Here is a 19,817-nt window from a genome sequence, read left to right as displayed (position 1 = left end):
ACACACACACACACACACACAAATTAATTACATACTGTCTGAACATATACACACTAACTACGCACTCACCCATGGGAACTCTACACAGTCCTTCAACACAAAGCACATAAAAGTACTATATATACTATGATGGGAGCCTAACGTTTCTATAACATGTGTGTGTGCCACTGTCGCTTCCTCATCATATGTAGGGCCAGACAGTGCTACAGGGTTCTCCACTCCCTTCCACCTCAGTGAGCCCCCAACGCCCCCAACCCCCCCAACACACACACACACGCTAAAATCTACCTCATGGCCAGTTTCTCAGACACAAAGGAATACCAATGTACAGTACATCGTGTTATGATATCAATCTAAACATTTAAACATCTAAATTTCAAAACAAATATGTATTCTTTATTTTTTTCATTGGAGATATCTGCTGCTGAGACATTTGGGCCAGTACTGATAAATACAGAGACAAGTGGCATGAGAACAACCCGACAGCACCATCTCTTTCCAGGAACAGTGTCCTGCTTTTTCAAGATACCACTTTTCTTCTTTGGTACCTAACCTGCATGCCTTGACACCACAAGAGAAAATAAATGTGATTTTGGGTGAAATGATTCTTTAATCAATAAGCAAATAGAGAAACGTCGAAATGATGAAAAAAGTTTTATTTACCTTCACAACACACTCCTTAAAGGTGGTTTTAATTCACCCAGCAACAGGAAAAAGCTCTGAATCTCATTTATCAGACACCATATGTTATATGCAAAATATAGTATCATATTTATAATATTATTAAGCATACAAGCGAACAATGATTGTTTAGACAACTGAAAAAGTAACAGTGAGATTTCTCTTTATTCTGCTACTAATTGACCAACTAGATGTAAAAACTGACTGCTTTAGTGCTTGAATACAGAGTTGCACAAACACACAGGTGTTTGAGCATCTCTGTATTTAAGCACTAAAGCAGTGTGCGAACATGCTGCAGGACAAAACTATTCAATCTATTTAATGTTATCAATGATAAAATGTTATATAAAAAAACACCTAAACAAACAATCTGTGGGAGTTGCATAAAAGGAGCAGGTTTGTTAAATATTACTGAACAGAACAGCTGCTTCATGTGCAGAAACTAATGTGGATCAAAATCAACAAAAGCGGCAAAAATTCTATTGGAGATTTGAATTGAATTTCATCAGGAAGTGCATTTTATCATTTTCCACTGTGGGGATGCTCTTCGTGAGATGTTTCCTCCTCCTCCTCACCCCATCTGTCACATCCAGTCAGTCAGTCCTCCCAGCCTTGCCCTCCCCCTCTAGCTCCTGTACTCATCCCCGCAGTCCCCTATGAGCGCCATGAGGTCCCTGGAGCGGCGTGTCACTGCTTCGATGGCTGCGAGATCTTCCTGCTGCAGCTTCAGGTCAGGGCTGCAGCTACGCAGACTGTCGCTGATGTGTTGCCCCGCCCCTGCGACGCCTAGTCGACATCCTACGATGACCCCGCCCACTGCAGGGCGATCCAACACGTAACGCGTCGCCACGCTAGCCACTGAGCAGTCGTGTTTCTTGGCAGTGGTCTCCAAGGCGACGAGGAGGTCTTGAAAAAGGCTCCAGCCACCCCAGGTGTCGATCACGTTCTTGTACTTAGAGAGGGAGGCGGTGTTGATCTCCGCCCTGGAGCTTGGCTCCGCCTTTCCCAGATAACGCTCTGAGAGTAGACCGCCAGCTGAGAGAATGATGGAGGAGAGAGGAGGCAGAGATACGAAGGAGTTAAAAATGGCGAGGAGGATGGAGTGAGAGGAGAAGTGGGAGCAAGTAGAAGGAGGTGCCAGGAATAAAGGGATGGAAGAGGACTATAGATGAGATGGAGAATGATGGAGAGGAGGAAGCGGGTGTAGTGAGAGATGGCAGGGAGAAAAAACAAGAAGGGAGGGGAGAAGCAGTGGAGGAAAAAGAGGGCAGAGATAGAGGGCATTGAGGCTGGGAGGAGGATGTGATGCAAAGACGGATGGAGAGGAAGGAGTGAAGTAAAGGGAGGGTGTGTCGTCAACGTCGACTGACTCCATTTTAGAAGTCCACCATTTTGCATCTTTACACCATGATGGTAAATGTGCTGCTAATACCCAACAGGAAGTTAACCTCTGAAACTGCTCATGTTTTCAACTAATGCAAACAATAAACACGTGAATATAGAATGACTGGATCGAAAGACGTGTGTTGTGTCTCACCCAGAGTGCCGTAAGTGAGGAGCTGAATGTTGTTTGCCAGACAGAAGTGCTCCATCCTCGCTGCAGGTCGCTGGTCAATCACCGAGTACTGAACCTGCTCGACACGCAATCATGGAACAATACACAGTTAACAGCTGCACTGATGAAGGTGGAGAGAGGAATCGTGGGAGTGTGAAGCAGGTGGAGGTGTTACCTGGTTGCTTGAGATGCGGATGCCTTTGTTGGTGATCTCCTCCAGCCTCTGTGTGTCAAAGTTAGTGAGGGAGAGCTCTCCTGAAGAGAAAACACGGCAGAACTTAAAGTAAAAGTTAAAACCAAATGATTTGATCCAATCCAATAATAAGTCAAATTAACTGGGGTTGAACTTTACATTTTGACAGTGGAAACAGCAGCTTGACACAAAATAAATTCTCAACACAAGGTCCATTTTGTTGGCGTTTATGAGGCTTTCAACGACACCTCATGGTCGTCCTTAGTGCATACAGTAGCTGTAGCTGATATGTTGATTAAAGCTTTAGAAACAACAAGTGGGTCCTTATTTAAGATTAATAATGACTCTAACAGCTGATGAACACAATGAGATGCTGTTAGCAAGGAAAAAGCCAGAAGGTGGACCTTGAGTTGATCTCATTTAGTCAAATCACCATTCCCTGGTCAAGGCCTACATTAACACGCAGCCTATTAAACATCGACATATTGCCAACATACTGAATATACAAATACACTGATATATCTGTGATGAGCCTAAATCAGCCCACTCATATATTGTTCTGACGATATCATTGTGTCTTTAACTTGATGAAAGTTGAACATAAAGTGTCCAGGTGTGCTGAGTTATTGTTGTCTCTTAGTCTTACAGTGTGGTTTATCAGTATATACTGTGTACAGCACTACATACGTATGAGTCCCTCCTGTTGCAGGTTGGACAGGTGTCCCAGTGCGTCCAGATATCTCTTGTCTCTGTAGTCCCACCAGTGGAACTGCACACAGTCCAGACTGTCCACCTGCATGCGGTTCATGGAGCGCTGCAGTGCCTTCTCCACCACCTGAGACACACACACAGATACACTTCAGTCCCTTTTTCTGGTTTCTACAGTAAAACTCACTCTGGCCCTTTAAATATACCAAATCTGTAAGCCATTCAAGTTTCATTCTACCTAAATTTCCAGTCTATGAGCACACACCAACACAAATATACAAAGGGAGACAATATGAAACTCTAACCTGACACTGGATTTCTGTGGCTGATTCCAATATTAATATTTGGGAGTTAAATAACACAATCTGGATTTGGATTCATTAGATTCTTCTTTTTAAAAAGAGATTGAGACCAACATACAGTGGGAAAATGCACCTGTCAATTAAGCAGTAACAATATACCTGCAATATGCTGATATTATACCAATACCACATGCACACATTTTCTGTGTTAAGCTGTAAATCTGACAACCTAAATCATTTAATGGAACACGATCTCTGTGAATTGTTGATACTGTAGATACAAAGGATCCTGTACATCATGTGCATGTGCAACATGTTGGACGGGTACTGTGTTGACAGAACAATCATGAAACCACAGATAAAATCACGTGTGATGTGAGGTTGAAACTTTCAAAGTAAAGACCTCGTAAAACAAAAGACAAAGTGGGAGACTTTTGAAACAACACCACTAAGAGATTTCTGTGTAGCTTTACACTTGTTCAGTAGACCAGTGAGGAGAAGTCCTGGTTCTTTCTAAAGACACACACTGCTCTCTGGTGGATAAATTGCTCTCACTGTTAAATACAGCAGGCTCAGTGTGACATCTGTCCGCGGCTCACCTTGCGATCCATTGGTCCTGGCCTTGGCACGAATTTGGTCAGACTCTGCAGAGCTGGGCTGTCATTCCCAGAGGATCTGGACTTTAGCTACAGATCAGACAAAGAGTCATAAAAAAATATAATTACAAACATTAATTAACATTAATTAATTAACATTAATTGAGCAATACCTTGTTATGGTAGCTAGCACTCAGTAGTATTATCCATTATTCATATGTTGAATATTGCTCAAATTGTGCACAATTCTTTTCATTTTTGAAGGATGCAGGAGATCAGAAATGTGTTTCTATAATCAGGTTTATTGTAAGAATGACAAAGAGCCCGGAAAGGTTGTGAAATGAGGAGAAAAGCTGGTTGGATGAGAGGAGCTCTGTGCGTCTCTCTGCACATTATTCCAGGTGAGCGGCTGACACTACGGTCGATACCATTAGACTGTCACAGCACATCAGCCTCAAATACTCTGATCTGAGCCACACCGGGCCCTGTGTCTGCGTCTGCGTGTGTTTGTAGCATGAAAGCATTTCTTAATGCTTGTGTCGAGTATCTGCAGCTCTGTGGAGAACACATGCATTAGCAGCTAGATGGAAGAATCAATAACCAGGCCTGACTGAGCTTACATGAAAATACAGCATGAATGACAACTGTGTCCATCACACTTAGCTCAATAAAACTGTGTTAAAATAAAGAGCTTTGGCTTTAGTTTACCATTATTAAGGGTACAGGGCTCATCATGGCCCTTCGACAGACACCAGTGCAGTATCTCTGCACAGGTACTTGCATGGTGTGTCTCTGCACCTGCTTTATGTCTGAAGAAGGGCATGAGCTAAAGTGTGCAAACTCTGTTCTTGTATTTTGACCTCTGCTTCAGTACAGCACCTCATGCTGATCTGTTTTGTGTTAGCTTTTATAAACCTCTCACATAGATTTAAAACCAAAAGATACTGTTGTTTTTTTACAGTGGTAGCCCCATTTTCTTCTTGAACCCGTCTCTTATTCTCTGTATTTACTTCTTGCGTGCTTTCAGTCTCTTTCTTGTAAATGTCAAGCACGCACACACAGAGTGGCCTCGGTTAGGTTCCAATGGAAATCTACAAACAGCGCATTGGCTCCCTCTTGTGTTTTATCCAGCTATCCCAAACCATCTCCAGTAAAATGTCATGCACAGACAAGCAGGTCAGCTCTTACACACCTGTTCAACTGCATTTGTATTATTTCAACCCTTTGAGTAGGATGATTAATGCCACATATTAAACATTCAAATCAGATGAAACGGTTGCATCCCATCCACATCAATCACTTTACAGATTTCATTAAATGAGAATGAACTGAGTTTAACAGCTTTTATAGGAGATCATTTGAGTACACAAACTAAATGACAAGTTTCTCCAGTAGTTTTTGCATAATGCCCATCATTGTTTTAAGTGTGTACCTGGCTGTTGAATTGTCCAAATATCTCCTCTGCAGGCCCATAGATGTCTGCCATGTCAAATGTGGTCAGACCAGCGTCTACATAGGCCTGCATGGCCGCAACTGGAGGAGAGAAACAGATATTATTATTATTATTTATTATTATTATTACTGATATTAAGCAGCACAGTTAGGCAATGCAACAGGTTGTTAAGAGTACCTTGAAATATCACAATGCTGCACTATTAACGTGGAAATAATTCAGTGTCTGTTTTAAATGACCTTTGACCCCTGTTTAAAAATGTCTTTTGTATCTTGTGTGCTTTCATACAAACGATAAACGTGACGTGAAAAATTGAGAACTATTTGTCAGTGACATGCATATCCTCATGTAAGCCACAAATGAGGTCTGCTGTGCTAAACCGAAATATGGTCCATGAAATGAGGGTTCATGTTAACCTGCTTTGACTTTATCCACGGCTCCGTGCGCCCCGGACACCTGCCACATCCCGTTCAGGACCCGACACACCTCCAGACCTCCGGACAGCCTCACTCTGGGCACCGAGGACATCCTGCTGCTGGACCCGAGGAGGAGCTGCTACAAACGGCTTGGACACACCTCCTTTATCTCATGGTAGAAAAGAGCCAACAACATACTTTACTTGTTGCGTCACTTTATTTAATTGTCAGTAAACGTCATGCTGTTTAACGAAGCGGAATATAAATTATAGTTCAGCTACATGAATATTAAAATACTTACTTTACTCTTCCAACACGAGCCTGAATCCCTGCCGGCAGGCTGAAGTGCAGCACGTTACAAAACATTTTGCGTAAAGGTCTTACAAAAGCTACGAGTGTGGTCTCAACCAATAGGAGGCTCTGTTTAGCCGGAAGTAAACTTCTTCTTCTGCAGCCTGGCTGCTGGTTTGCTGCCGCCTACTGGATGAAAACTGTCACCTCTCTGGAAAATCACAACATCTGAACCTTTATCTGAAATTGTATAAACTGTTACAAACGTAAGAAATAAACCAAAAGCTTTGCAGAACAGCTCATAATAATGAGGCACAGAGACGTGATACAGTAAAAAATAATATTTACTTTTCATTTACATTCCCCATGTCTCGGTTACAAAATGATAGATCCCCTCCAGACAACAAGCTGTAAACAGTTCCACTTTAATTTCTCATCACTCCACTGTTGCTGCCTTCTTGTTCTTCTTGTTCTTCTTCCTCTTCCTTTTCCTCTTCCTCTTGCCAGGTGTGCTGTCAGCCTGTTCTGTTGCCGCAGGTGTCGGTTTCTCGTCCGCCTCTGAAGCTTCAGACTCGTCTTCTTCGGCGGCTGCAGATCTCTTTTCACAGGTGGACGGGCTGTGTGGTGCCGCCTCCACGTCGCTGTGTGGTGCCGCCTCCACGTCGCTGTGTGGTGCCGCCTCCACGTCGCTGTGTGGTGCCGCCTCCACGTCGCTGTGACAGAGCAGACAGTATAAGTCAACCAGAATACAGTGTTTGTATATCTATATTAAAAAACTGGTGAAACTGTTTGTGCTCAGAGTTTTGTGATATTCAATTAGTAGGTTCAAACAGTTGAATTCCAAATTAAATTTCAAGCTAAAGACTTTTTAAAAAAACTAAATTTGCCCGAAAGATATATTCAGCTTAGAATTTAAGCTTCACTTTATATAAATCACTTAGACACCACACTCAGTTTTTACCTTATCTGTGCTACAGGCTCCTGCTTCTTGTTACCAGCCTCACTGTGTTTCTCCAGCAGAGCCACGAAGAAGCCGTGTGTGCGGGTCTTGCTGGTGCTGGCACGCAGACACTGAGTGAGCGGCTCCAGGCCTCGTTCAGGCCACTGAGACAGCAGAGGAACCAACCTGCAGGAGGAAACACAAACACTTTCATGGAACCGTTCACTCAGGGATGGATGGCTGGTTCCACATCATCAGACCGGTCCAGAGTTTCACTCAGAATCATATCAAAGACAGATGGGTAGAAAAACATCAACAGGTTTATTTTGATCTGTGAAAACTGACTGATGTTACCTGAAGTTGGGGTTCTGCTGCAGACAGGCCGCTACGACGTCCTCGTTCTCCTGGCTGTGGATGGAGCAGGTGGAGTAGACAATGCGCTTCAGCCGAGGGAACCTGAGGGCGTGGTTCAGGCACCGCAGCTGGAAGGAGGCCAAGGACGCCAAGCGAGCCTGAGTCTTCTCCTGGTCAGCAGAGGAGGCGTCATCTCTAAGACACACCATACCTGAACCCAACGCAGATTATAGACATTATATTCTAACCTCAGAGTAGAAGTACATCAAAACAAAACACAGAATGTCAGGATTTATACTTAAGTGCAATAAACAAACTCTGACAGTTAGTTTGTTGCACTTTAGTTTCAACAGTGATGTTAAGGTTAAGGTTAATTAGTGAAGATGGGTGATGCAGAGGCACCAAAACAGCTTCTGTTAAGTGTCTGATTCCTCAAGATGGGTCGTGATGTTATATGATTACCGGACATATGTATCACGTGACTATGAAACTACAGTCACATGTTCCATGGGCTCTAAGGGATGTCAGGGAGACAAGGTACACAGGGGGTATACCTGTAAAGGCAGCAGACAGGTGATCAGACACCTGGCTAACCTTATGATCAGTGATAACTTAGCCTACCTGATCCACTGCAGGATGGATCCAGCAGGATATACTCTACATCTTTATACTGCGGGCTGTCAGGATCCAACTTCAGGAAGTCCTGATTGGCCAGCTGCTGACAGGTGACCCCAGCCCGGAGCAGGAGAGTCGACATGGTGGCCAGACGCTTGGCATCCAAATCAAAAGCAAACAGCTTGCCCTTGTTCTTCATGATGGCTGCCAGGTGGCTCGTTTTGTTGCCTGGGGCGGCGCAGGCATCGATGACATGGCTGCCAGGTGGTGGGTTGAGGAGGTAGGCGGGGAGGCAGCTGGCTTTGTCCTGCAGAATGATGTGACCGGCCTTGTACATGAAGTGGTCATGGAAGTCTGTTTTAGGAGAGAGGACCAGCAGCTCTGGCAGGTGTATGTCTTTCACAAATTGCTTCTCCTTCAGGGTCAAGTCATCCAGCCTGGAGGCCTGTCCCAGGTAGGTCAGGCCGTCCCTCTTCAGGTAGTCCACAACATCCTCCACAGTGGTCTTTAGGGTGTTCACACGCACATACCTGGGCAGCCGACCCCCTGGGAGCACTTTGAGGCGGTCCGGGAGCAGGTCTTCATTCTTACTGACCTTTTGCTTCACCTTCATGCGGGCCAGAGCCGCCTGCAGCCTGGGCCGGTGCTTCATCATCATAGTCTTCCAGGATCCACCGCACTTGAGCCCCTGGCCGATCACCAGGTCGTACACCAGCACCATGGCCATGTGCATCCTCAGCTTGGTCTGTTTGAGCAGCTTGGTGGACTCGATGATCTCCTGCAGGACGGAGGAAAACTTCTGGGTCTCACAAACCAGAGCGAACAGCTGCTTGATGTTCACAAATTTGCTGTCGTACACCAGAGTTTTCAGAGCTGCCTGCTTCATCTCGGCTTTCTCCAGGATCTCAGCGGCTTTCAAGTACAGAGCCATGGCGACAGATAGCTTTTAGCTAGCTAACGGGCCGGGACTACTGCGCTCGTTAGCTTGGCTTTTTACAAGTGACAGCTGGCCTGACACCTTCCTCGTCCTAGCGAAGTCTCCTCTTCTGAACAACAAGCGAGCTTCGTCTTCTCATTCAGGTTTTATATAAAGGCAGCTTCTTGATAACTTCCCCACCATGCACATGGTGGACGACGGGTCGTGACTCCGGAAGTACAAGCTCACGCATTTGTTTTCGTCTGACGTAGGAGGTCCCTCCAGCCAATCAGTGATCGCAACTGAAAAATAAAAAATATCGGGCCTGAAACCCAAATTACATTTATAACATTTGAACTACAGCAATGTCGCAACCATTTTCTTAACATTTATTAGATGTCTTATAGTATTTCGCTTCAAGTAGCTTTTATTCTTCCTTATATTTTATGGTCGAGGAACTCAGGATAAACTACTCTTGACTCTTAACTGACCATTCGTCCTCACTTCACAGTCAGCTCCCAGTCGATCAAACTATTAATACATTCTAACCCAGATAGTCAGAAATTTGACATGAAAACTTTGAGCCACAAATTTAGTAAACTGTACAGAAAAATAGCTTTATTCTTTAATAAAAATCAATTTAAGAGCTGGTAAATCATCAAGGCTCTCAGGATGTATCAACTGTAAAGCATCACTGAGCAGTAAAAATGAAAAATGTAAACAAATTGTTATAGACTAATAAAGTAAACACAGCTTTTACAAAAAGCTGAAAAGGCGCAGAGCCTTATTTTATTCACTGTTAAGCAACCCAACACAGTCCATCTGCACTTAAGTCTACAGCATACAAAACACATAACAAATAAATTACAAGGAAACAAATTACACTCCAAAGCTTTACATATTCAGTCACTTCAGTTTTTGTTTTAGGCACTAAATACCCACTATCACTGTGACACACCTGATTAAGAGTAAAATCTCTGTCCATTAAGAGAAACATGGGCTGATGTTTAAGCACTTTCACTGCTGATATGATCGTATTTTTAAAAAATATATATATGTATATATTATATATGACATTATGATATAGTTTTAGCACTACCAGTACAAGTCAGTCAGAAAATGATGGACTTTGACCACAACTGCTTCTTTTTCTCCTGCCACTACCTTCTTCTGAGAAGGTAGTGGCAGCTACAAAGAAAAACATAAAATCTCTGTTAAGCAATTTGTCAAGTCATCTTAATTCACACTTCAGTTGACATTTTTAAATGCTCAAAAACAATAAGCAGTGTGAAGGGGCAAAAAAAATCTGCCTTTCACTACACAATAAGTCATCTGAACCAAAAATCCCCAGTTTGAGCTCTTTGATGGTGGCCGCCATTGCGCTCATTGCGCTCAATATATTTGTAGTATATCTTAGATCAGTGTTTCCCAAAGCCCATGATTGACTTCCTCAAATGTCTCTTGTCCTCAAAAATATTCAATTGAATGTCATAGAAGAGTAAAGAAACTAATTGGTTAATCGTTGCAGCTCTAGGTAGATATAAGGCTAAATACATTAAGTTTAATCGAATGTTCAAAGAAATGTCTCTGATGGCCATCAAGTTAAATCATGGGGATGGGTGTCAAATGGGTTTAAAAGTGCATTTTTTTTAGTAAATGATGAGGCTGAGTTTCTGTTTGATGCAATGTGAAAAGTAGGGAAAAGCAAGAGTGGAGTATATTTTGGATGGAGGACAGAATAGTCAGAACCAACTGTCACCTGACCCATCAGTGTTTGGCAACCCCACTGGGCTTTTTAACAGTCTTTGCCTTTAAAGAGTTTTTGTACAGAAGCAGTCTCTCTGTGGTGTGAGATGGCAGCCGGTTCCTCTTGGCTCTTACGATACAGGCTGCCATTGGACACAGCCGGTCGAAGCCCCCTGAGGTGGCTGGTACTGCTAGCAGCTTCTTGGCGATGCTCTGGAGCTGGGGGAATCGAAAAGCGGATTTCCAGTAAACCACACTGTAGTTGCTTTCCCACAGTGGCTCAGACAGGTACACATCAACCTCAGACGTCTTCATGTTCTTTGCAGGCGGCTGGAGAAAGTTAAAGATGGACTTGCGCTTGAGGTCGTTTCCATTAACTCCGTCAAAGTTCTTGTCATCTGAGCTGCCACAAGATGTCTTCATCAGCGTACTGGCTTGGCTTTCCTCTTCACCATTCTTGTCCTTTGTCAACTCTGCGCTTGTCTGGTCTTTATCTGCCTCTACAGAGGGAGATGCTGCGGCCTCCATGCTTCTTAATGAAGCTTCCAAGATGGTGCGAGCTTCATGCTTTGATGGGGGTGCGAGGATATCTGTCTGGTCCTCATGTTTGGCATCAGAAAATGGCTGGAAAGAAAAGTTCAAGCCAGAGTGAGAGTTCCGATTATGAAAGTGGGTTAAGTATGATGTGCATTTTGTTTTCTTCTTTGATCTACTTTAACATGGAGTTTAATAGAGACACAAAGACGCCATTTGATGCAACAGACAAAACAAATCTGCCAACATTCTGGCATAACTCAGTACCTGGAGCTTGATCCTGGGGTCAAGCACAGCAGCTAATACCATGTCCTTCTGGTGGATCAGGGACTGGAAGTGTGTGTGGAGGCCTGTACGCAGGGCCTTGCTAAAGTGAGTGTAGTTAGTGACAAGGCTCTCCAAGGTCTTATCAAGGCCAACAAGGGAAGGTATGATGATAGAGATGGTCACTCCATTTCCTTGCAGGACCTGGGTTAGAAAAAGTAAAAAGAAAAGGATCTCACATAATCGTCTACAAATAATAACAGGTTACTATTACACTATATTTATGCTGCAACTTTAATGGATTTATTTTTTGTTGTTGTTTGCTTTGTTTCAGTAATCCAAAGTACCCAGCTCAGAACAGCCAATTCAATGTATAATATCTTAACCACCACATCCATAATTAAGTTCTTTCTAACTTTCCCTTTTACCTGCAAGGCCTCCTCAAATGGTTCAAGGAGACCCAGGATGTCAATCACTTGCTCCCTTTTGACCATGACCAGCGGCGGTGCGCTGGCTGTGTCATTGGCCTCTATGCGAGCCTGGGCTAAGACAGTCATGACTGCACTCCAGGCGGACTCCTGCACCATGCGGCGTAACGATACCATCATGGAGTTCCAGCGACAGCTACTGGAGGAAGGGCACAGGGACACGTTCCACTCCTTCATCAAAACCTAAACAATGAGAAATTATTAGTATCCATACAGGTATTGTTCAAATTGTGGCAAAAGGTATTCAAATCATAACGAATAAAAGGGGTTTGGTATCACCCATCCTTATCATGTGCCTTTACAAAAACAATGTAATGCAGTGTACAGTACAGCATTTTTGTCCTACCTCACTCCAGTAAGCGCTGCTCCTAAAGAAAGCCACCACATTGTGGGCCTGCAAGAGCAGGTTTTCCACAACCCTGGAGTTCTTCAGCGCTTCCTTAATCACAAGCTGCAATGTGTTGGCCACACAGGAGGTCCTGGTTCCAATCTGCATCTCTGAAAAGGGGGATTCTGTTTCAGACATCTGGTCTGACAGAAATGCCACTATATCATCTCCATCTGGTTCTCCTCTGTTGGAGGAGCACATGATCTTGTAGTCGCAGAACAAGTTGTTCCCAGCCAAGGCTTCTTTGGCTTGGTTGACGAGGATGTAGCCAATGCTGTGAGGAAAGATGCCGTAGCTTAGCAGCACACCTTCAAGCTCGCTGGCCACAGTGGTGCTGAGGTTTTTGTGGCTGAGGTGACGGAACGCCACAGTGGGACGCCGGATCTGCCAGGAATCACTGACAAAGTGGAGCTGCACGACAACAATGGGCTCCTCCACGGGATGGGATGGATCACCTGCCCACAGGTCTAAAGTGACATGAATGGCACTCTTACCATCTTTGGTTTTGGCAAGGCAGGCTTTAAGGTCACGGATGAGCTGAGGTTTGATGGTTCTCTCCACATCATCATAGAGCTGTAGGCCCATAACTCGTTGAGATAGCTTGTTGTATTCAGGGCTGATGGTACTCATGAATGACCTGAAGCCTGTGCCTTCAACAAAACTGTGGGGAACAAAGAAAAGATATATTGACATTTTCAAATGGTTATTGTGTGTGATCCAGACTAGTGATTAGATGTGGGATGGTTATATGACATATTCCACAGGCAGCAAAGTCATGAGAAGCACCCTGACACTTGTCAGTTGTTATAATGCCCCAGTTTGTTAATCTTCCGGTCACTGGCCCAACGTGAACACTGTAACAGCACTAACACTATAAGTCACCTGAGTGGCAGCATGTCCTCAGCAATCATCCTCAGTGCTGCATCGACAACCTTTTTCTGGTCCACCGGTGCTGCTACGGGTGCACCCCCTGGGTTTGAGTTGGGACTGGAACTCGAACTAGGGAGCAAGGAGGGACTAGGGGAGGAGATCTCTCTCCTGGATGTTGAAGTCTGTGGAAGCTGAATGAATGCCTTCTGTTTGACTTTTTGAGGCTCCTTTTGCTTCTTCTCTTTCTCTGGCCTGAACTGTAGCGAAGCAAAGAGTACAAAGGTGAAACCATGCTGCAGCTCGCCGCATAATGAAAAAAAACTCTGAAAGCATTTAAGATATTTTCTTTTGTCATCCATCTAAGACCACTTCTAATTTAACAGCCATTGCTTTGTTAAATTTGAATGTTTCTCCTTAGATAATTGTTTGAAAGAAAATACAGCTGATTCATTAAGGAAATTATTCTATGACAAACTTACCACTTTAGGAATCACTGGTTCAGTGTCTAATACAACATCACACTTGAATTCGACCTGTAACAGGACATATAACGTTAATGCACAATAATGTCTTTGCTTTGCAGCTCTCCACTTTCAGTCTGATCAGATGGTAATATCGTATCATTTAGCATTACCTTTGTACATTTTAGAACAGTAACAGGCATATTACCTGCACCGTCCCTATGATGATGAGTAAACAATCAATATCTAATCTATTAACTGTTTATATATATATATATATATATATATATATATATATATATATATATGTATATATATATATATATATATATATATATATATATATATATATATATATATATATATATATATATATATATATATATATATATATATATATATATATATATATATATATATATATATATATATATATATATATATATATATATATATATATATAATCTCATCTTCAACAAAAAAAAACCTTTTGTTAAATTGTGGAAATCTGTAAAAGCAGAACACAGTGAGTCTTTGCAGTTTGTGCTAAACTCAGTAAGAGCAGTACCTCTCCTTCCACAAACTGCTCTATATCAAGGGAAATGCTGTCAGCTTCGTCCTTGAACAAGCCCAACTCTGCTTTACGTTTGATGGTGCTGTTCCAGTGATTTTTCACAGCATTGTCTGTCCTGCAAGAGGAATGAAAAATACAAATTCAAGTATCATCTCTAGCTTAAAACAGGCCAATATATTTTCTACAATCACCCATTCATTTTAAAAATAAAAACAAATACTGTTTTTGAGTGCTTTTGATTCACTTAAATGTCAGCAAGTCAATGGCCCCTAGGGTCAATGTTAGCCAACTCACCTTCCAGGAAGCAGCTTGGCAATCTCAGCCCACCGGTTTCCAAAAATGGAGTGGGCTTTGTAAATAATGATATCCTCTTCCTCCGTCCAGGAGCTCTTTTTGACCAGTGGATCGAGATGGTTGTGCCAACGCTCACGACACTGTTTACCCATCCGGCCCGTTAGGTGCCTGGCAATCAAGGACCAGTGTCCAGTGCCGTACTTGCCAACCAGCTCGACTATCTGTCAGGGCAAAGACATTGGCAAACAAAGGAGTATAAAATGAGATAGGACAATATTAACTAGAGACTGTGTTTTAAAAAAGTCTGTATCAGATGTTCTATCTAATGTTTCACCTTTTCATCTTCCTCTTTAGACCAGTAGCCTTTGATTAATTCAGGATCGAGGTGCTTTTTCCAACGTTGCATACACTGCAATTCTGAACGCCCCTGTCACAGTGATAAGAACTTCCTTTATTATCCAAGATGAAATAATTGAACATGGGGAGCATTAAGACATCTTAAGTTACACACAGCCTGACATTGGGTCAACCTGCGCCTGACACAATACAAATACTTACAGGTAAAAAACTGGCAATAGTTTTCCAGTCTTTTTTTCCAACACTGTTGACCAGGATTTTGAGATTATCATCCTGCACACAACAACAAATCGGTTCAGAGACACAGTATTCACAGTAATTCACTTTTGACGTTAACTAGAAAACCAACCAATCTTTGGAAATCTCAAAACGTCTTAATCATTAGTTTACAACTGCCTTAGTTGGTTCTTCTTCTAAGCATGCAGCATTACTTTTCAGTCAGACACCTTTGTAATACACTACTTGACATTATGGTGTGTTGCTCCAGATAATGCTGTCAGATGAGTATTAGGGCTGTAACAATACAGGTATCGAAACTGAAATCGCGAGACTCAGATCCACGAACCTGTCTCGCAGTAAGAGAAGGCAGAATCGCAACACAACTTCCAGTCCAGTTCCAGCCCTTTGAGTAATAATAGGTAGCCCCTTTCACACAGAGACGCTGCATTAACACCAATTCTCCGTCGTTGTTCGTTCACACAGAGCGAAGCACCACAGGAGTAAAGACGAATCGCTGTGTAATTCACACAGAAAGCCGGTGCTGCAGCTCCTGAAGAGATGTCACTGTACACGTCATGATGATGACACGTGTGTGTGTTTTCAAGGTGTTTCACGGGGTGTCCCCCTGTCAATCTAAAGCCGCAGATAGTTTATAATCATATGGATGCTGTTTTAATGTGTCGTGATTGAGACACTGACCCACAAAACATCCTGGAAAGTAACAAAGTTGTGTTTTTCACTCTAAATTACATAATAACATAATCCTCATCAGTAAACAGGTCGCTGTCTGACTGTCACTCGCGCTGACAGAGGCTGTTTCCCGGGGGATAGTTTGCCAGTGACAGACGCTGTTTTTCGGGCAGAAATGTGACAAGGAGTCGGTAGGACAGGCAGGAGGACAGACACTTCTCCACGTACAGCTGCGTTATTTTTTTCCTCGTTGCCAGAGACAGTTACTACGTTACCTTAGTTTGGTTCTGTAACGTTGCTTTGTGGGACATTTCTCTTTATTTAGCTGAGTGAGGGACATGTGCAGTTATCAGACTGTACGATCAACACGCCCTCCACACTGGTTCAGTTTGCTAATACTTCCCCCGCTGATACTATCAGACGAGTATCATATACAGAAGTTATTGAAATGTTACATAAATAAAATGCTTAATTAAAAAAAAAAAGGTTGAGGTTTGTATCGAACCGTGGGTCAAAAATCATGATACAAACCGAATTGTGAGTTTGGTGTATCGTTACAGCCCTAATGAGTATACTTATTTTGTACAGACAACAGTAACCTGAAATAATTATTTTCACTCACCTCTTCCTGAGTCCATTTGACAGAACACCTGGTGCCATCTTTCTTTTCTGCTGTGTCTGAGTCTGTGTCCATGCATGGATTACTATCTCCTGCTTCTTCCATGCTGCAACCACACAAATAACCAAAAATTAAGATACAACATGAATTATTGTATTTCAACATAGAGAGATTATACAGAGTGAAAAGACACTACATAGAGATTTAGATATTGGGGAATACAAAATCTACATGCATATGAACATATGGTATGGTTGTTGTGGACTTAATAATGATGCTGTAGTTTTTGAATGGCATTATTAATGTTGGTGTTGTAACAAAGTCTCAGCTGCAAATGTCAAAACATTTCTAAACCTCATGTTTATCTATCTCCTTACAACAACAATAAACACGCATGTTTAATTGCTACATCTAAAGTAATCCAAAGACTGAAACACTACGTTATTTCATATAAAAACAAGAAATCTCTAAATTATTATTAAGTGAACTTGTAACCACTTCCTTGTGTATAAAGCCCGTGTATTTTACTTTCCTGTCCGATAACCTTCTCAACAAGCATGAATGTTGTGCTCCACAGCAACAACCCACCATAAGCTAACTGCCAACTGAAAAAGCAGAGCTAGCTTAGCAGCTAACATAAGCTGCTGCAAACCAAATAAGTTACCACGATATAAAGGCGTTTAGCTAAATTGTCATATCTCAACAGTCTATTTGGCAACTCCCAAGACAAACTTACTGCGATTAAAGAAATAGAGACAAATTTACAAGCCAGCTTGGCTGGAGCTTAAAGATAGCAAACTTGGCTAGCAGGTTCGTGCACACGCTTGAAGGAAGCATTGACGGTTAGTTCAGAAAGTAGTCCGCCTCTAGCGGCGCGTACATGCAAATGCAACGACCCTGCTCACATTACGACATTTCTGTATAAGCTAAAGCGAGGTGGTTATGATTATTTCAGTGTTGCTGGAAGTGACCTGACATGACAGTACGGATCTCGGACATGCCTACCTAAAGTTCAGCTTGTGCAATTGCTTCTGAAATACAGCAGGGTCCAGCTTTTCCAGCTCCCTACCGTGACACAACAGAACAACGGCTTTTAAAAGGACACGAGAGAGGGAACAACCATCTCACTCTCACAACGTTACAACTACTTGATTCACAGCTGTAGCGATGACTGCTTTATAGAGTATTACCCTATGAGATGTTTCCATCCTAAGCGCAACACAAACACACACGTGTTTTCCTTTCTCTTTTTTCTTTCTCTTTTTTTTTTTTAACATCCACGAACATTAATATCCCCCCACACTTACCCGCGCGACATCCCTCCTCTGTCTCTCCTGTCTCGAGATCCAGACCGGGGCTATCAAATGCTAACGTTAGCCGAAGCAGCTACTAAACAAGCTGTCTTTTCAGGAACACCAGAAAGAAAACTTGTAAAACATATGCCGAAGTAAATCTGCGTTTATCGCCGAGCCACATAGACAGTCATGGAGCTCGTTGCACTGTATCAGGAGAAATTTACCCGCGACTGTAACTCTGAGGTCTGTTCAAGAGCACCACGGCCCCACAACTGCACGCACTCCCCGGAAACAATGCATGTCAGTGACGGTTTTAACCGACGCTAACGGCTAACGGCTGCTGCTAAGCAACTATGAACTGGTCTGCCTCCTGCCTTTAACAGTTCCCTTCATCATAATGTTAACAAATCTCTTCCAAAAGACAACAAAGTTTCAATCAAACAGCTTCTTAAGAACAACACTAGTTCAACACTAGTTCACCCTTACAGAACTTTTTTTTAACTAAATGAACCTCTTTGCAAAACCACTGGTGGGTCACTTGTTAATGCTAGGCTAACAAAGGCAAAAATCATCCCAAATAACTTATTTATGAGTTTTAATCAAGGCGTCAACATCTCTTAAGATAGCAATCATGGCACAAGATAAAAGGGAGGCGATGTAGAGTTTTCACTATGAAGAGCCAGCTGAAAGAACATTATCATAAACTGATGCAAAATGAGGGTATCTCACTTGATAGCAAGTGTGAGTGATATGTGAGTTTGAAACAACAGCATTGGGCTGCGCAGCCATTGACTGATCTGCCTCGTGCAACATTTTCTTCACAAATCTAACTAATATAACCAAAGTTTCAGTCAGACATTTGTGAACTCTATAGTGAATTTTGTGTAATGATAAGGACAACACTTGTTCACCCTTACAGATGTTTAACACCAAATTAACCTCTTCACAAAGTCATTGGTGGGTCACTTATTTATGCTAGGCTAACGTGGGCTAAACTAACAGACTGCTCAACCTCAAATAACAACAATGAGCTTAAATGAAAAAACAGTAAGAAAGACAAGGAATTGTAGAATTTGTCCTTTAAAGAGGAGCCAATGTAGACTTTTCCATATGATATGGTGGCACAGCTCGCTAAAAAACATTACCTATGATAGGCTAATGCAAAATAGCCTATCATCTCATTTTATACTAAGGTTGTAATTATATTCTACAATATTTTTAATTCATTTATTTTCAAGTGGTAACGTTTATAACACACAGTTGTGTCATAATAAAAAGTCATAGTAGTTTTAATTGTAAGCATTTAATTATTTCAGCTTTATTTCTGGCTTCCACAATAATCTGTCAAAGGACACTCGTCACACACAGGCACAAACTAGTTTGTCTATGTCAGAATTCACAGCAAAGCTTGTTCATTTTGCCCAGCCAGATGTGTGTGTAGTCTGTGTTCTCCTATGAGTTCACAGATGATAAATTGTTTTCTTTTTCACTTTGCCTGTTTCAGTGCCATCCTCCACTTCTCAGCAATGTTGCTAAGCAACTGTCCTTCACAGTTGCATTCAGACATCTTCTCCAGCAGGAGTCGCATTTATTTGAATAGCAGATCTTTTGACGTCAGTTAATGTTCCACTTATGAGCAGCTCCAACACCTCGAACAGGTCGTCATAGATCAGAGATTTAAGGATTTGGTATTGTGAAGACTGGAAGCACCACAGAATAAATCGTGCAAACCTTCATTCACTGAACAGGTTTAATTTATAATATGTGTATATAAATATGTGTATATATCAGGGTAAAAGTGCCAGTATTATCACAAGTTTTTCCATGCTTTCACCCCATCAGGGTGCTTGTCAGCCACTCTAACATTCAGCTTACTAGAAAATTAATGTCTCTCAGTCACAGAACTGTCACCAATGGGAAAGCTGGGGAAGGGGAAGTATATAAACTTTACCTCAGAATCGTTTCATGAAATATGATAATTTGTTATATATGGTGGTC

At 42.3% G+C, this 19,817-nt stretch overlaps 3 protein-coding genes across 5 annotated transcripts; all 3 read right to left on the bottom strand.

Annotated features, from left to right (window-relative positions):
- Positions 1 to 639: 639 nt before the first annotated feature.
- On the bottom strand, positions 640 to 6,376 carry LOC115585596 (aldo-keto reductase family 1 member B7-like). The gene is made up of 8 exons (XM_030424075.1): positions 6,206 to 6,376; positions 5,905 to 6,073; positions 5,468 to 5,568; positions 4,039 to 4,125; positions 3,117 to 3,264; positions 2,412 to 2,491; positions 2,219 to 2,312; positions 640 to 1,716 (listed from the first exon to the last, which is right to left on the bottom strand). Exons 2-8 carry the CDS (start codon positions 6,014 to 6,016, stop codon positions 1,307 to 1,309), a joined length of 1,032 nt encoding a protein of 343 aa, XP_030279935.1. The 5' UTR covers positions 6,017 to 6,073; positions 6,206 to 6,376; the 3' UTR covers positions 640 to 1,306.
- Positions 6,377 to 6,521: 145 nt separating this feature from the next.
- nsun5 (NOP2/Sun RNA methyltransferase 5) lies at positions 6,522 to 9,284 on the bottom strand. Its single transcript, XM_030424073.1, has 4 exons — positions 8,111 to 9,284; positions 7,490 to 7,700; positions 7,157 to 7,321; positions 6,522 to 6,908 (listed from the first exon to the last, which is right to left on the bottom strand). Exons 1-4 carry the CDS (start codon positions 9,033 to 9,035, stop codon positions 6,632 to 6,634), a joined length of 1,578 nt encoding a protein of 525 aa, XP_030279933.1. The 5' UTR covers positions 9,036 to 9,284; the 3' UTR covers positions 6,522 to 6,631.
- A 475-nt stretch (positions 9,285 to 9,759) lies between these two features.
- mybl2a (v-myb avian myeloblastosis viral oncogene homolog-like 2a) lies at positions 9,760 to 18,127 on the bottom strand. 3 transcript variants are annotated; one of them, XM_030424463.1, is made up of 13 exons: positions 17,832 to 18,127; positions 17,530 to 17,589; positions 16,528 to 16,630; positions 15,198 to 15,269; positions 14,974 to 15,066; positions 14,640 to 14,860; positions 14,340 to 14,460; positions 13,790 to 13,843; positions 13,323 to 13,567; positions 12,399 to 13,101; positions 11,993 to 12,235; positions 11,568 to 11,768; positions 9,760 to 11,390 (listed from the first exon to the last, which is right to left on the bottom strand). In XM_030424463.1, the coding sequence occupies exons 1-13, from the start codon at positions 17,840 to 17,842 to the stop codon at positions 10,788 to 10,790; spliced, it is 2,730 nt and encodes a 909-aa protein (XP_030280323.1). In that variant the 5' UTR covers positions 17,843 to 18,127; the 3' UTR covers positions 9,760 to 10,787. The 3 variants fall into 3 exon arrangements, with proteins under 3 accessions (XP_030280323.1, XP_030280324.1, XP_030280325.1); XM_030424464.1 differs by lacking the exon at positions 17,530 to 17,589; XM_030424465.1 differs by lacking the exons at positions 17,530 to 17,589; positions 17,832 to 18,127 and adding an exon at positions 17,261 to 17,387.
- Positions 18,128 to 19,817: the final 1,690 nt, after the last annotated feature.

This window comes from Sparus aurata, chromosome 7, assembly GCF_900880675.1.
Source record: "Sparus aurata chromosome 7, fSpaAur1.1, whole genome shotgun sequence".
Lineage (NCBI taxonomy): Eukaryota > Metazoa > Chordata > Actinopteri > Spariformes > Sparidae > Sparus > Sparus aurata.
This window is presented reverse-complemented; position numbering and strand designations above follow the sequence as displayed.

Excerpts from the sequence above, each read along its gene's own strand:
- nsun5 (XM_030424073.1), bottom strand. The coding sequence starts at position 9,035 with ATGGCTCTGTACTTGAAAGCCGCTGAGATCCTGGAGAAAGCCGAGATG. Across the intron at positions 7,322-7,489 it reads CAGCAGAACCCCAACTTCAG|GTTGGTTCCTCTGCTGTCTC; the intron begins GTAACATCAGTC and ends TTCCTCCTGCAG. Across the intron at positions 6,909-7,156 it reads GAGCCTGTAGCACAGATAAG|CGACGTGGAGGCGGCACCAC; the intron begins GTAAAAACTGAG and ends GCTCTGTCACAG.
- mybl2a (XM_030424463.1), bottom strand. Across the intron at positions 15,067-15,197 it reads CTATTGCCAGTTTTTTACCT|GGGCGTTCAGAATTGCAGTG; the intron begins GTAAGTATTTGT and ends TCACTGTGACAG. Across the intron at positions 12,236-12,398 it reads GCAGCGCTTACTGGAGTGAG|GTTTTGATGAAGGAGTGGAA; the intron begins GTAGGACAAAAA and ends CTCATTGTTTAG.
- LOC115585596 (XM_030424075.1), bottom strand. The coding sequence starts at position 6,016 with ATGTCCTCGGTGCCCAGAGTGAGGCTGTCCGGAGGTCTGGAGGTGTGT. Across the intron at positions 5,569-5,904 it reads CGTGGATAAAGTCAAAGCAG|TTGCGGCCATGCAGGCCTAT; the intron begins GTTAACATGAAC and ends TCTCTCCTCCAG. Across the intron at positions 4,126-5,467 it reads TTGGACAATTCAACAGCCAG|CTAAAGTCCAGATCCTCTGG; the intron begins GTACACACTTAA and ends TCTGATCTGTAG.